The sequence below is a fragment of the Grampus griseus genome (genome assembly GCF_964374135.1).
Source record: "Grampus griseus genome assembly, chromosome: 4".
In the NCBI taxonomy this organism is placed as follows: domain Eukaryota; kingdom Metazoa; phylum Chordata; class Mammalia; order Artiodactyla; family Delphinidae; genus Grampus; species Grampus griseus.
In genome coordinates this window covers 122,291,103-122,308,064 of record NC_138997.1, presented here as the reverse complement: position 1 = coordinate 122,308,064, position 16,962 = coordinate 122,291,103, and the positions used below count along the sequence as shown (strand labels likewise).

The 16,962-nt window shown below is 39.1% G+C and overlaps 1 protein-coding gene across 1 annotated transcript in view; it reads right to left on the bottom strand.

The window, feature by feature from the left end:
- Positions 1-1,275: 1,275 nt before the first annotated feature.
- The window catches only part of SYNPO2 (synaptopodin 2), a 145,509-nt gene continuing 129,822 nt past the window's right edge, over positions 1,276-16,962 (bottom strand). The window contains exons 2-4 of the mRNA XM_082652644.1: positions 13,613-13,764; positions 9,431-10,230; positions 1,276-6,978 (exon numbers count right to left, since the gene is read on the bottom strand). Coding sequence (XP_082508770.1) covers positions 4,763-6,978; positions 9,431-10,230; positions 13,613-13,764 — 3,168 coding nt within the window. The 3' untranslated portion in view covers positions 1,276-4,762. The remainder of the gene's footprint in view (positions 6,979-9,430; positions 10,231-13,612; positions 13,765-16,962) is intronic.

The following is a 16,962-nucleotide window of genomic DNA, read 5'->3' as shown; positions in this document are numbered from 1 at the left end:
GTACAAATATACATACCATAGAACATTAAATTTTTTTTTTTAATTTAAGAAATTGGCTGTACCTGATAACATCAAGGAAAGAATAGTCTGATTTGGGGGCTCCTGGTTTTTATTGGTCTGATGCTCCACAGGATGGCCTGTAATTTTTTTCCTTTTTTTAAACTCAGACTGGCCTCTTTTAGCAATTTTGCCTGGTGTTTGGGTCCTGTGGGAATTTACTAGCTTGCTTTATGGCCTTTGGCCAATCCTGGTGGGAAGTCTAGAGAAGAATTCATTTCTGCTTTTTCCCAGAATACTTGTTGACAAACTAAGCGGCACTGAAGTGTTACACGAGTCTTTGTGTCCCCCAGAGTCCAGTGATAAGGGGATATGAGACCAGCAAGGGTCAGTGCTTCTGGGAATATAATGTTGGCTCTTAGAATTTACATATTTTTCTCATGAACTTTTAACAATTTTTAAAACAAACTCAACAACTGTGATTTTAGGAGGGAATGAGAACACAGCCCACTGCTTCCCTCTGGAAGCATTTTAAGCGTTTAGCTTTTCAGAAAACAATCACTTCTTTTTGATGATCATGACTTCAAATACCCTTCCTGCCAGGCCAGTGATGACTCATAAAATAGCAATGGATTTCAGGAATTCACTCTTTGAATTTGGGTGCTTGCAGGTTCTCAAATTTGTAACTGGATGAAATGATACACAGCAAGGGACTTCTGTTTGAAAGATTAAATCCAAACTCAGACAGTAACAGCCATGTGTCTTGTGCTCTCAAGAAACGTCTGTGAAAGTGCTGCATTTTGAATGTTTGATATGCCTGTCAGCAGCAAAGAGCCTTCAAAATTTTTTAAGCTAGTAACTGTAAACAAAACAATGGCCCCACATCACTTAGTCCACTCCCTTTAAATGCAGATTATTTGTTCTTGACATCTCAGATGTGACTCTTGTGGCCAGGCTAGAATTCAACTGTGTGATAATACTCAGTTGCCCTATGAAACCCACTTTTTGAAAGGGGTCAGCACTATCTAGAAGAGTTAAAGAATCCTGGCTTAACTCTCAAGAACTACTGTAACTCAGTCAGTTTTCCTGTGGTTAAAATGAGTTGCTTCTTGTGAAGATTAAATGAGGTACATGTAATCATTAACAATCGTGCTAGATATATTTTGAAGTAAAAATTTTACATGTTCCAGAATGACAGCCCCAATGTGTCTTATAAAACATATTCCTAAAAATGTATGCTTTATACTATCAATGAATAGTCAAAATGCAGAAACAGTGTGATTTTCCTCTCTCAAAGCAGAATGTGTTTATTATTGAAATGTTAGAAATAAGACTGTAACTGTTCTAAGATCAAAGCGGCAGTGCTCAGATTCTCAATCTTACCAGTTCTGTGATTCAATCTGCCCTCCTATAAGACTGAGAGGAATATGTATACTTACATTTACATAGCACCTTTCTTCCTAGTATATCTAGTGTTGTTCACATTCACTATGGCACAACATTCCAGGAAGAGAGGTTTGAGACATCACTAAGGGGACACTGGTAGAAAGAAATTTGCATAAGGTCCTGCAGTAAGTGAGTGACTGTGATTACATTTTATTTTATATTCCAATGCCTGTTAACCATGCAGTGGATTCCTTAGGATAATGTATATAAGGCACCTATCATAACGCAAGCACTCAGTAAATGATCATTGCTATTGTGTTGACGATAACAACTGGACTTCATGGGTGGGGTGCTGTACCTAGAAATTAAGCTAACAAAGGACAAAGATAAAGGCAAGGTCCTAAACTAAACAAAAACTGCCTCCCCATACCCTCAAACTAGCCAAGCAACCAATCCGAATATCTGCCACCACAACAAAGCCAACACCCCAAATTCAAAGGGTGCCCAGTAGGAGGGAAGCTGAGGTCATGAGTCCTAAGTCTCCCACCTGCTGCACTGACATCATTTCCAGAACTCCAACCTGAAAGGTGGTACACCCAGCTTATTCTGCTTGCAAGCTCCCACGGGGCTCCCCGGCTGGGGAGAAGAGGCAAATAAATCCCTCCTCCAGGGAGCTAGCTCAGTCCTTCTCCCTCCCAGCCCCCATCTCTCAGGGTGAGGTTAGACTCTGCTGTGGATACAATTTTGGAGGATTCCCATGCCTTTTCCACAATTTGGGACTGTATGGTTCCAGATGAGATCTGTGCTACCAGCTCCCAGTCGAAGCTGTGGATGCTTTTAGTGCATGCCTGACATGCTTCTTAGAAGCTTTTTGGGAACCCCATGACGTCTCAGTCATGTTAGTTGTGTCTTTAGTCATCAGCTCCAAACAGTGGCTCTGATAAGATGGCCACCTGTCCAACAGGAAATGGACCCCAAACACTTCTCATTCCTATATACCACAAACCACTGGACAACTGTAAATACTTGTGGGTCATTACCATTCTAGGCTACTGTTGAACCAGTGATCTCAAATTGACTACTTTGTGTTCCATTTTCTTCCCTCTAATTCATGCCGTTCTTTAAATGCTATGTTAAGAATGCAAAGTTACAAAAATGATCTCCTTTCCTGCCTCACCTTAAGATGCCTTTTTTGGTTGTTCTATTAGAAAAGAATGCAAAACGCACAGCATTCAACAGACTTCCTTTGCAAAGAACAAGTAATACAAACAATAGCCTTATATAATGGATAGATTGCTTTTTCCTTTATCCTGTATGAATCTTCCTAATTGATTTCCCAAAAAGGCAAATAAGAGGCCAAGCTACATCCTGTGGTTCTAACCTCTACATAAATTGCCACCAAAAGCAATGGAAGATTTTCCAGAGAAAAAGCAGAAGAATAAGCCCCATTGCTCTGTAGCTGACTTAATTCTCCTCTGTGTTATGTCATACAAATACCTACAACTTGCAGTTTTACAATGTACAGAGAAATGGAAATGTTCACAGAAAAGAAATTCAGATGTTTGGGAAGCAATATAAGAGAAATATCAGAGAAATGACTTAGGTCAGAACAGCTCATACAGGGAAGTATTTTTTTTTTTAATACATTGAACAGATTAAAGAAGAAAGTAATATTTTAATAGGGTAGTGAAAATATAGCAGATTGACAGTGACAGCAGAAAAAGAACAGGAATACAGATATTTTCAGAGGATTAAAATGGTACCATGTACCCTCACACCAGGCAAGCTTTTATGAGAGGTCTCTAGACATATCTCTTGTATCGAGTAGATGGTTTTCCTTGGAGCTGTCAAAAATGCTTTGTGGGGCTTCCCTGGTGGCGCAGTGGCTGAGAGTCCGCCTGCTGATGCAGGGGACACGGGTTCGTGCCCCGGTCTGGGATGATCCCACATGCCGCGGAGCGGCTGGGCCCGTGAGCCATGGCCGCTGAGCTTGCGCATCCAGAGCCTGTGCTCCGCAACGGGAGAGGCCACAACAGTGAGAGGCCTGCGTACCGCAAAAAAAAAAAAAAATTGCTTTGTGGTTCTCTACATTAATTCATGTTGAATATTTTCCATGGTTGGTCGGACTTGGACTTAAAATAGATATGAGAAAGTTCTTCAGGTTTACTGTCAGTAACATTATTAACTTCAGAGCCAGCTGGATGATGGCATGGCATATGACCAATCCAAATTTAAAGGTAACCTTGTCTGAATCCTCCTGGTCCATCAAATATAAATAATAAAGTGAAGGTGCAGGAATAGAATTGCAAGGAACAGTGGGAGAAGCAGTCGTCAGAAAGCAAAACAAACACAAGAAAAAAAAATCTGTGACGTCACTCAGAAATGATGCTAATAATTGTGAGTTCTCACCCTACGGCCTCCACACACATGGGATTACTTGTGCTTCACAATCAGCCCCTGGAATCAGTAACCCTTCATGCCCCAATCATGTGATTTCCCAAAGGAAAACAATAGCCATATGTACCTTTAGCTGCAGCCTGCTCACCTTTTTATATGTTACTCCATTTTACTGTACTCTACCACTTGCCTCAGCGAGGAAAACAAACTTATGCCTTCATGGGCAATTGGAGATGTACTCAATTTCTTAGGTAACTGGGGAGAGAGGATGGGAATCAATCTCTAAGGATAATTATCCTTCTTACCCATCCAGTTTACTTTAAAGAAGTCTTCTGAAATGAGCTAATATATGTAAAACATCTGGCAAGGAGCCTAGTACATAATAAGTACTCTGTAATTATTAATCCCCTCTTTCTTACCTACCTTACTAAACTATGTACATTCCAACAGTCCCCAAGGTACCTTCTCTGCAACATCAAACAGGTGGCTGAGGCTGACAGACCAGAGCTGATCCCTGTCCTCGATAAATTTCTTATCCTTTAATACTAGTAATAGAGATAAAGCACTACTTAAAAAGGAAATGTCAGTCAATACATGCTATGTTTTCACTACATTTGAACCTTTTCACTGTAGGAACACAGCTGTTATGTTACATAAAGACTGTGTCCTAATGTTGATAACACTGATCACTGTTTTTTTGTGGCTAAAGCATAAACCCTAAGGATCTGCTTACTTAATATAATGGCCCATGTCTATTTAGGGGTGCTCCCAGACTTTTTAAGTGTGCAAAGAAGATAAATATGTTTTAAGTCAATCTGAGTTAGATTTTTGACTCATTAAAAATATTCTCCTTGGACCCAGATTGGGAGGTGACATCTGAAATTAAATTAAGTTGAGGACTTGCTAGGCATTCTCAGGGACTCAAGTAACACTGCAAACAATTCGTTTCAAGCAAAGTGGACACTCAGCTTCAGCTACAAGATTACTCTTCCGCAACAGATGGTTTCCACACCTGAACTGTGACACCACTTTTCTTTGCTGAGAACTTCGGCCTTGGTGCCACAAAGTAAGATGTCGAGGCTGATTCTTGCTTTGGAGAGGTGGGAATGGCCACGGGCACTGGGGAGGCGCTTACTGGTGAGGTGGCCTCGGCAAAGAAGGAAGGCTGAGAGCTATAGGCTGGCACTGAGTACACAGACGAGGCCTGCACATTAGTGGGCGAGCCAGCATTCACTGGCCGAGGAGGAATAGCTTGCTTCATGGCTGGCAGTGAACTGACCTTGACTGATGACTTTGCAGGGAGGCCATCCTTTGCATGTGGAGGTTGGAAAGTAAACAAGGATGCATTTAACTGATAAGGTTGGTGCTTCATGACATCCAAAGCATTAAGGGGTTTCTTGCCCTTTTTCTTGCTTGATTTGGAGGCCTGTGGGGCTGATGGCTGGGACTTGACAGCAGCCAGTGGGTAGGAGGGGGAGTGGATGGGATTGTAGGCCACAGGAGGAGGTGCTCGGACATTGGAGGAGTACTTCCAGCCGGCCGGGAGAGATGGAGTGGGAGACTGAGCACGGGCAGCATGGGCCTGCACGGTGTCTGAATCTACCACGTACTTTTTCATCCTCGACTGCCTTTTAGCAAAGAGCTGGGCTCCTTTCCCACTCATTCCTGGAAGCTCATTGGATGGTCCCATTGCGCCAGTATGAGCAGTGTTTACCGTTGGTGTGGGAGCTGATGGTTTGGGAGTGTAGTTCAGACTGGCTACCGATGCTTGTGGTCCTTTGAAGGGACCAGCCAGGCTCAGAGCACTAGCAGGCCGGGCAGTAGGGTAAGAAGGCTGCGCTATTTTGATGGAGGAAACAACGGTGCCATGTGATGGGTTGGATGTGGGGAAGGCAGGAGGTTGGGCTGGAGCCACTCCTGGCGACCAGACTGGAGAAACTGGAGTTACTGGTTGGGAGGATGAGGACTTGACAGAAGGCTTTGGAGCGACAGGAGGTGGGGTCTTTTGTTTTGCAGTGGGGCTTTGCATGAAATTACAAGCCTCTGCTCCTAAACTGAGGTAGTCTTCTTCTGGTCCGGAATCTCCTCCTGCCCCAGTGCCCTTTTTGCCTTCCGAATTTTGAAGAAGTGACAAGAGTTCAGGATTTGGGCTTACTTTGGGCTCTTTAAAAGTGAACATGGGTTTTGTCGTGCTTCTCCTTTTGGCCTCCTGCAATATTCCTGTTCTTTTTGCTGGCACCGCGATCCTTTCATCCCGGGAAGCTATTTGTTCAGATGAATCGTAAAAGGCTGGCTGGGACCATGGGCCAGGCTGGGGCCACGGAGGGAGCTGTGCTGGGCCAGCTGTCGGACTTGACACTGCTCTGGAGAAGGTTTCAGGTGGGGGTGTGACTGCAGAATAAGGTGGAGGCGCAGGAAAGTCAGCAATGGGACTGGTCATGTTTCGCGTTGGAGAGAATGGGGTTGCTGGCTGGTTCACGGACCCCGGGAAGGGTTTGGCCGTTCTATTCATAGGGATCATCCTCTGAGCCTCTGCTGTCTCGGACAACCCAGTGAAGCCATTCTGTTGGGGCACATGGCCAAGGCCATGGCTCACCTCGATGCAGCTTTTGCTCGCAGATCTCTGCACTCTCACCGATTCTTCTTCCTTCCTTTGGTAAGATATCATGGTTCTCAGGCCATCCATCTGGGCAGCATCTGGTTCTCTGCTTGGCATTCCACTCACCCTCTCCTCCTCTTTTTGGGCTGTGATCTGATCCATTCTCTCCCTCCTCTTAGCAAACATGAGGGCCCCCTTGCCTGTGGTGTCTGGCAACATCTCCATCTTGTCCCCTCTGCTCAGTTTCTTTTCAATGTCCACTAGTCCAGAATCCCAGTCAAAGTTCACAACTTGTGTGTTGTCGTCAGTGTCAGACAACAACTCTTCCTCCACCTCGGATTCGCTTGCACCCAGAAATGCTACTTCACATGTATCCTCTTTGTCGCCTTCTTCCTCCTCCTCCTCTGCCTCTCGATCAAGTTCACCAGTCCCGTAACTGACTAGGGTGTATTTCCTGGCCCTCCGACGGCGCTTCTTAAACATCAACACCCCCTTGGAGTTGGGGTTGGGGGCATCTGTCAGAAGGAGCGCAATGCTTTTGCATTTAGATTTTGCTTCTTTCACCTGCTTTTCTGATAGGCTTTCACTCCTCCTGAGCCCTAGGGAAAATACAAAAATTATACTGAGTTGGCGAGTTCAAGGAAGACTCCATGGCAACCCAGAAATCAACTCTCCCGGGGGAAAATGAATGCAGAAAAAACATGTTTACAGTTGGGTACTGAATTTTGAAACAATCCAACTCATTTCTCTTTCTTATTTCTTTCAAAATGTATACTTCTGTAATGATATACATGATGGTATAATACAGATATAATTTGTATATATATAATATGCCATTTCATTTTTTCCTGTAAATACTTTTTATATATGTTGGTTAGAATATATGTTTCATAATTTGTTTCTGTATGGCTCCTTACACTTTAACAATAAACACTGGAAAATAAATGTCAGTTAGTCGGATGTAATTAAAATTACAAAGGAAAGAATTTAAGGACATAATATTTTCTGAAAACAAGTTAGGACATACCTTGCATTTCCATATTTAAAAAATAAAATGTTGATATAAAACATTTCCAAGCATTTTTAAAAAATGGGAGGGGGAAACAAGAAAATATTGTTTACCTAAATGTTTCAATGTAATAAGTTTAAATATTTAAGTTTTCTGTTTCTTTTTTTTTTACTTTGCCATTCTCCCAAAGTCTTTGCATTCACAGCTACTAAATTAATATAAAGTCAAAAAACTGAATGAATAATAATTGAAGGTACCGAATCAATAATTAATAATAATTCAGAATACAAGATTATTGTGAATACATTTAAGAAATTTTAGCTACAAAGTTGTCTAGATAAATTTGTTTGTAAATGTATTACCATCTTGGAAATATAATACTACTTTAGTTGCAGCAAGAATAAGTGTAAATCTTGGGGAAATTTTTAAATTATATTACTAGTGACCCTTATAACTGTGGGTAAAAACTGATGCGGAAATTAAGTCATGTAAAATGAGAACTTGACAGTTTTAAAATAACAAAAAGCTATATTTCAATTTTTAATTTTATTATTATTGTTATAAAAAATAAATTGGTGGCAAATTAATTTATAGTACCAGCTAATTATAATCATGTGTTCCATGATAAATGAGCATGGTTCACAAATAATTTTTGAGTTCCTCAAAATAGTTAAATGGAAATTTCAGAAAATCTTTTTGAATATTTTTTTGATTGGAAATCAGCTCTATTTTTCACTGGAAAAAATCAGACTTAATGGTTACTTTTTCAAAAATAAAATAGAATCAGAATAGTTTTATAACAAAATTACAGATATTCACTGGTAATCAAATTTTATTTAGAGAATATAGTAAAAAGTGTGGTCATTCCTAAATGTAATTCCTTTTTTGACTAGTGTTATACAACTTACTATTAAATTGACAGTCACAGTTGTTGCTAACTTCACTGCCAACATGTAAAATATGTGTGAGTGCTGCCTTAATGCACTTGTTTAATATGCTATAAATGTGAAGATGCATACAGATGCTTAAAGTATAAGGAATGATTAACATCACTTGCCAATTCAACTACAAATGGTTATGCTAAAAATACGCTTTAAAAGGAATAACAATAGTTAGGAGACTTAATATACTTTGAATAACCAAGATCATTACTTTTGTGTATCATTCGTACATTCAAGTGCCTTTGACAGTCAGTTTTTACTTCCTCAAATGAAATTCCGAATTTGTTTCTAAAAAGCACATGAAAGAAAATAGCAAAAATCATAAAACCTAACTGCCATTCTTATCTTCATTCTCCAATCTGTAATCGCTCCCCTGGGTAAAACAAAACACTGTAAAAAGCCTTGACTTTAAAATATATTTTGTGTTGGGGGACATTTAAATGCCTGCACATGGCCCTGGGGATTGACTTTTGTGTCTAGAAGGTAGATGAAACGCTTTGCGGTCTAGTGAAGACTTACAAAACGGAGAGGATCATGTAACTGCTTAGTATTCCACATGTCCTTGTCCGTCAAACTCACTTCTGCAAGCATCATCATGCTGCACAATGATTTTTTTTCAAAACGAGGATCTGCTTTTAATATCAGTGGTGGAGACTGTATTTTAAAGACACCTCTCAGCAGCAGACTCAACAGTTTTTGACAGTTAAACTCAGCATCCACATGACTTCAGATACCCTCAGATGCTATTTTAACATGAAATATCACAATATTCTGAGACAAATCAAAAAGGCACATTAACAGTATTATTTTCTTTAACAGTTCCTGTGTCTTTGGGAATAAAACAAAATGCATTAAAAACATTTAAATCTACTACAAAGTTCAAACTTATTACTTCCAGTTCAGAAATTGGTATTTTCCACAATTTCATGTTTGTTATTTTGTGCATTAATAAATTAAAAAAAAAAAAAAGCCAATGAGAGACGTAAGAAAATCTTACCAAAAAAAAGAAAAAGAAATTCATGCAGGCAAAGCAGGAGCAAAATACCCTATCTCCCAAGCCCCTTCCAACAGCCCAGCAGTGGCCCCCAGGGCAGGACTTACGTGCGTGGCGTGCTCTGTGCTTGTGAGGTCTGCTGTGATCCCTTTCTGAGCGTGGATCTTCTCCCTGCTCTGTGCCTTCTGATGAGACTGCAAAGGATACCAGAGAAGGAGGTGCTTCTGACTGCCCTCCTTCCACTGGAGAATCCACACACCCCTTTCCTGCCTGAAGCCTGCTCCCTTCCGTCTTCTGCCTATCAGAGCAGTCGAAGATCACTTCCACTCGGGGCAGCCCGGTGTCTCCTGCTTCACTTCCCTGGATCACTCTCAACTCTTGGCCACTGGAGATCTGGATTATCTTGCTGGACCTCAGACAAGGCTCCCCTTTCTCATTAGTGGGGACAGAATTTATGTGGACGATCCCGTCATGCTGTAAATTAGGATCTTGGTCAGGAGGCTCAGATTTTTCAGTTCCCAGGAGAGCCACTACAGGGGCACTCGTGCGCTTGTGTCTCTCTTGTGAAAGGGACAGTTGTAGCTCAACCACAGTGCCTGGCCGCCCCGCTTCTGCCTTCTCCCTTAAGATAACCTCCTCTGGTAAGCGTCCACTTTTAGAGTCATACGTGTGAGGAGCCAGGCCTGTTTCTTCCTTTATGCTCCCAGAAAAACCAGCACCACTTGCTTGGTCCTCAGCTAGGGGAGCTCCACTCTTGACCTGGGCGATGTAGAACTCCCTGTACTGGCTCTTTGTGGCTGGTCGAATCTGTAGGGTGGTACTTTCCACGTACCCTTCATGGATGAGACGCTCGTGGTTTTTGTTTTCAGTTTCAGAGTTCAAAGTCTCACTTATTCCACTGGATGGTCTGCACACAGAAAAATCAGTCCAGACAGTTAAATCAGAGTGTGTTACACCTGCCAAAGAACTTCCTGACACTTTTATGATGTCTAATACAGGATACAGTAAAAATATTTCCTCTTAAATGTCAACTGCAACATATTTGAAAACAGAAATTGGCAACATGTTTATATTATTATTTAAAGATCTTCCAAATAAACTTGTCTTTTAAAGCAAAGCAAAAATGCTCACAAAAGGTTATGAAACGGAAATCCATCCTAAATTCAGCTTTTATTTTTTTCAAAGCACAAGTTATAGCTACATGGATGCCCTTCATCTATAATTATTGGGGTGTTTTCAAATAACCATGCTTGTTATAATATGACAAAGCATTTTAATGTCTTATTGACTAAGTTTAGGTCTGGACATTATAAAGTCTCATAAACATATTCAGCAGCTTCAGAGCAATATTAATATACAGATAACTCAAGTAATTCTTTTAGAGGCTGTGCTTTCTTGAAAGGAATGAAATAGAAGCTGTTTTTTTAAGCTCCAATGAGCATGTGTTTTGTAATAAGTGGACCCCAGCCCAGTACTCTTGTGTAAAGAGAAATCCTTTCCATGCGGCAATGAATCATTGAGTCATGGAGTATTTATAATCTGAGATGTCTCCCCTTCTCTACTTGAACTTGCTCTCTTGGAGCATTTTCCTTATAGGATCTCTGAAGTCAAACTGTTCCTTAATCTCTCAGCTAAGGAGCCCACAGCTGTTCACCACAGTCCTTTGATTTTGACCTTTACCATTCCCAGATAGTTTTGCAAATTTGGGTTTGCAAGAAGCAGTGTCAGTTAAGGGTTAAACAACTTCTTGCTAAAACTCTAATTTAAACTCTAGCTGCTTTTAGAAGAGAAGCATCATTCACAGAACAGCTGTAGGAGATGCCTTCATTTCTTACATTTGTAAGTTTTTTAAAGAAGCAGCAGCGCCTATCTTGGCCCCTTTCTTCTTCCCACAAAATGTACCCTAACTAATGCAGGGTCATCAATTGAAGGGAGTGAGCCCCTACTTCTATTCTACTCAAGGGAATTTACCTTTGAATTTAAAATTTAAATTTAAATTTAAAATTTAAGACTAATATTCAAAATAATTACTCCTAACTTTGCTTTTGACTGCATTTAGCAAAACAAAAATAAACAAAACACAAACTAACAGTCAAATGAAATGCAGCTTTCTCTATGCAAATAATCTGTAAAGCTTCCTGGTAATACCAAAAAAAAATTATAATATAGTATTTTTTAAACATGTTGAAAGCAAATTAGATCTTCCTTTTATAGGAAATGATGAATACACTGTATGCAACTGAATTTGAGGGTACCAAAAGGCCAGAGAGTTTTAATTTAGGAAGGCCTTGAGATGGAAGTAGATTAAATCACTTTGAATTATGTTAGCAATCAGTTATGAAGCTGAGAAGAGAAAAGTTTGAATTCGTTCCAGCCTTACACCCTGTAATACAGGCAAATGGGTCAGATAAATGTTAACATTTATTGGTAGCCAAGGTAAAATGGATAGCTGTACATGAATAAAAATCATAAAAGAACTAGAGGTTAAAGCTTTATACCTTAACATGCTCATTTCCATTCAGGGCACATAGGTACTCAATTCCACAATTTATGTGTCATAATTATATGGGTATATATATATAATCATTTAAATGAAATTTACCGTAATAGAGACAATGTTAAAGGAGGATTTTTTTAAGGTAGTCTGACCCAGCTATCTCTGGGCAATAGTCCAGGAAAAGTAAATCGCTTGTCCTCTAGGGATAGACAACAGTTACATGAGTGAGAGAAATATTTAATTCCAGGAAACAATGTTCAGTTACCCAGATTGGTAGTGGTGGTGGTGGTGGTGGTGGTGGTGATGATGATGATGATGATGATGATGATTACCTTTGGGCTGATTTTAATTTGAGATTCCATTTTGAATCTCGTCAATTATTTATTTATTTTTTAAAAGGAAAAATAATAATCATGATTCCAGTTATTAAAAAGTAGCAGAGAACGAGTCTATTTATTTCTGAAAGTAAATAGGTACCTAAGACTCAACTTTAAACCATCAAGGACTTTCCCAATGGTAGTCAATCATAATCAAAACAAAAACTAGTAGGGGATGTCTCAGACTACAAGTGTGTTCTGAAGAGACTGGCCTCATTAAATCAGCAAAGACACTACAAGGGAATAAGTTAGAAAAGGTTTTTCTCCCATTTTGGATGTGATTGAACACTTCAGATACCTCAGAGATTGATGCATAATAATGGCCAACCCTGTGACTACACTTGGCAACATTACTGTTAGATCCCTTTTAAAAGCAAATGTCAGCTTTATAAATAAGTAGGATCCCAGGGGCTTAAACACTGGGCTTGAAGGGTAAATATTTAGATGGAAGATTCTGAGACAAATGCTAGATTTCTTTTATTTTCACAAAATTTTGGCCAAAGTGAGTTCACATTTGTATAGAAATGGAATCATATTGAATGATTATCAGAGGGGTAATGCTGTACGTAGTCTTTCTGCAGAGTTAAGGCAAAACCTAGAAGGTTTTGAAATTCTGTGTGAAAAGTCCTTCTCTTGTCTTTCTGAAGGCTGCTCTCTAGGAAGCCAGAGTGTTCCTTTGTGGATTCATTATAATGCCATGATCAGGGCCTCATTTGCAAAGTTAATGTGGACTATACTGCTATTTGCACATGGTAAAAATGTTGATGCTATAGTTTTTTGTGATTACCCTCATTGTTTTCTTTTGTTTTTATGTTTAAAGTTTACTTCTGCATTTTTAAGCAATTAGGTGAGGAGGGTAATTTGGAGAGATCAAATTGACAAGTGATTTGCATTGATAGTCCAAAAACTAACCATCAGCTTTTGCCCATATCCAAATACTGGTTTTTCTGGCAAACAGAAATTGGACTGCTTTTAAGGGTTTCTTGGTTCTTTTCCTTCTCCTAGGCATCCTCTTTCTATTCAAATAAATATTATACAGTATAACATTGTGACATTTAAACATTTTAAATTAATCTAGGAATCTAGGAATTTTAATTTAGTGATCCTGACCCACCAAAACATCTTGACCTAGAAGTATTATATTCAATATACTGAGCTTCCTAAGGAAGTAGTCTAAAATACCTAAGATTTTCAACAGAGTTCTTGAAACAAAATCTTCAAGTTAATTCTCAATTAACCAGAAAATTCAGTTGATTAGAATTGCCATTTTTCAAACACTATGATTTTTCTGTTTAACTATACTGACCTACGGAGCACCCTTATTTCCCCATAAATAACAATTTATATGGTAGTAGGAGCTATAGCTTTCCCATGTAGCTTCGGGAGAAAATATACATTCCAACGAATCTTCTTACCTTTTGACGAGCATTTGGAGAGAGTCTGTTATGCTCTCCATGAGCTTGACGACTTCTGGGTGGGTGAGGTCTGCACAAGGACTGCCATTGATAGAAACCACTTCATCCCCCTCACAGAGCCCAGACCCGGAGGCTTTGCTCTGGCTTCGGATCTGAGTGGGGTGAAAAAGGAGGCAACAGTTAGAATTATATAACATAAAAAAAACGCGCCACTATCTCTGAGAAATTTCTACTTGGGAGAGGTAAATAGATCTTCAGACTGTAAAAGCAGCCCTGAGTTTTAATTTACCTGTTAACCTATAAGACCATCTTAAACACTTTTCACCCGTTACGCACAATTTATTATACACCATAATGTCAACATTTAATTCATAGCATTTTAAGTAAACAGAAAAAAAGGAAATCAAATCTATGGTGAAGGAACTAGAAAAACAGAAGTAAAGAATAGTGAAGAATGGAGGAAGTCAGATGTTTAAACTGATTATATGTTAAAAATAATTATTTCACACTGTGAAGCTTGATCCAATAAGAAAGTGGCTTCTCCCATTAAAATAAAATTTAAAAGCCCTTCTCATTGCCAGGGTGGATGGAACACCAAATGTAAGAAGGACATGTAGGGCAGGACAATCGATTTAAGGAGATAGCTGTACAGCTCAATGAACTGACGAAAGCCATCCCAGTAAAATGGGGAAATTAGGCAGCAGGATATTAAGAATTACGTCAGAGGGAGAAATCCTTCATTGAAATCAACTATTCAGGACTTGATAATAAGCAAACTTTAGCAAAAAAGAAAGAAAAAAAAGGGCTTATTTTGCAAAAAAACAGAAACAGCCCTGCTATAAGGATTGCATCATATTCCAGCACAGATTCAGTGGGACAAGAAATGACTGAAAACCTAGAAGAGAACCTTCAGATCCTGGAAGAAGAGAAATTCAGAGGAGTAGAATAGCAACAGAGCTCCCACCAGTCCTTAGTGAAGAATAACATTCAGTTATTCCTGGAGGTTTACATTCTGTATAATTATGATTATGGTAAAATGCTGTGCTGGTTATTATCCGTCTGCCCTTCCAGGCCCATTCTCTACCCTCCCTGGCGCCTCTTTATGGCAGTGGGAGGATTGGCCTGTAGAGACTGCAGTGACCAAGTTCCCTTGCCTGCCAACTCCTGGTTGGATTTGGTCAACGGGAATCCCCAGTAAGAGATCAAAGAGCAAGGGAAATGAGAGGTCAGGGAGGTGTTCTCCCTGCAAGACCTGCTGGGCCAGGATTTGGCAATGGCTTTGCTCCTTGATCTAGACAGTTAGAGCTCTTGTCCGTCTGTCCCTCTACCATGCCTTAACTCTTGTTATATTCCAATAACACACAACATCTCTTTGCATCTTCAGGCCTAAGGGTAATAATAGCTTCCTGCTCTTGATCTCTGGGTGCTTCATTATCATTTGTTGGTTCACTTGAGCCTGCCTTTAGTCCCTGCATTACATTATCTTTAATTACTCCTTTGAACAGGCCACCTATTTCCTGCTAGGACCCTAAATGATACTAATGTGTTTAGATTTCATTTTATAACGTGAATTTAATAGTTCTCAATGAACCATGTATCATGATCATACAATCTCAAATTTAAGAATACTTTAAGATAATCTTATATACATTTTCTACCAAGGGGAATCCCTGTTTGACTATTAAAATTAAGATTCTGAGTCCAAAGAGGCCAAAACCAGGTAAGCAGTGCTTCTTGAAGAATGTTTTCATAGCCAGGCTCATTTCTGATTTGGCATAAAATGTATTTCAATTTATCTCTAACAGATGCCCACAAATTCTTGCTAAGGTCTTAAATGATAATTAATATGCTGACTGAAACAGGTTTAAAGTTTATATCTCCAAGTGCATTTATATTTTAAATGATACTCTTGGAAGCAGAAGCATATCTTTAAGTGCCAAAGCAATGATGCTATTGAAATTTGAAGTGATTCAGTTAGTTTTGTTCTGGGAGGGTCTATCCTTTTAATACTCATTCCTTTTGTTTTGAAAGAATACACTAATTTATTGCAAAAATTAAATGAACTCAATATTTCCAAGGCTATAAGGAAGCAACAAAAGCAATGAGAAAGAGAATTTCACCCAGTTTTGAAAAATATTTGTCTATTGACTGCCAAATATATTTTTTTGTTGTCTTGCATGAAATTATTAAAATAAAGAATCATGAGAGAGTTGTTAATAAGTCAAGAATAAAACAATGCTCAACAATGAACATTTAAATTAGGAATAGAGTTATTCACATTTCATTTAAATTTATTTAATTTTTTTAAATAAAATAAGATTAGGTGGATAATAAAGCATGTTTCTGAAGCATAAAACAATTCATCCAGTGGAGTCAGATGTACTAGAGTACAAACAGAAAATTCATCCTTTTGAGAACCAAAGGGGTTTTATGTTGATAAAACAGATGCGTCATTATACCCTGTACCCCAGCCCCCACCAGGCCCAATCCTGAAGCTGGGGTTCCGTTTATCAGCAATAAGTTGTGTGAGTTTTGAGCAGCTTCATGGGTTTGCAGAGCAAGATGAAAAATTGGTCCTTGGAAAAAAACAAATCCACAACTTAATAGAGCTGCCTATCATCCAAACATGTGTTGCTTGATGGGAAAAGTGCAGTTCATCATTATGCTTGTCAAGTGGAGCTTTTAGTGGTATCCAAATCAGCAAAAGCACTATGGTAGGAGCCATTAGCATTCCTTCAGAGCGTACATTCTGAGGTCAACATTTGGAATCAACTGCTGTGATTGTGTTTAGCTGACCTTTTACATTTGTCTGAACAGCAGGAAATATTTTTTCCCTCAAGAACCATGTTAAATGTGGTGATACTTTCCTTGCTGCAGAGACTTTTCTAAAGGACTACTCTTTCTCCATTTTTAATAGGACTAAACTAAACAAAGGTTATATGCCAAGTCAATTATGCCCAAACATATCCCTTGCAATCACCAACTTCACCAATATGGTTCTGTTCATAGGTGTATTATGAAGAATAAACATTTATTAGGGTACAAAAGATCTTTACCTTATATTGTATATAATTATGTATTTTTATAATTTGTATAATTGTGTATTATTATGTATCTGAGTAAAAATTCTATTCCCTGAAAACATTCTTACTTGTTAAAATGAAATACATTGTCAGTAAAAAGAGTAAGTTTGCATGTAAAAATCATTACTATTTATAATGCTGAATCTCTATCAGTGAAATTATCAACCAGTCTTCTCCTCAGGCCATTAGTCCTAGATTCATAAAATATGTGTCCTAGTGGAAAAGAACACCAACTCTGATGAAAGAAGACATAGGATTCAATTGTGT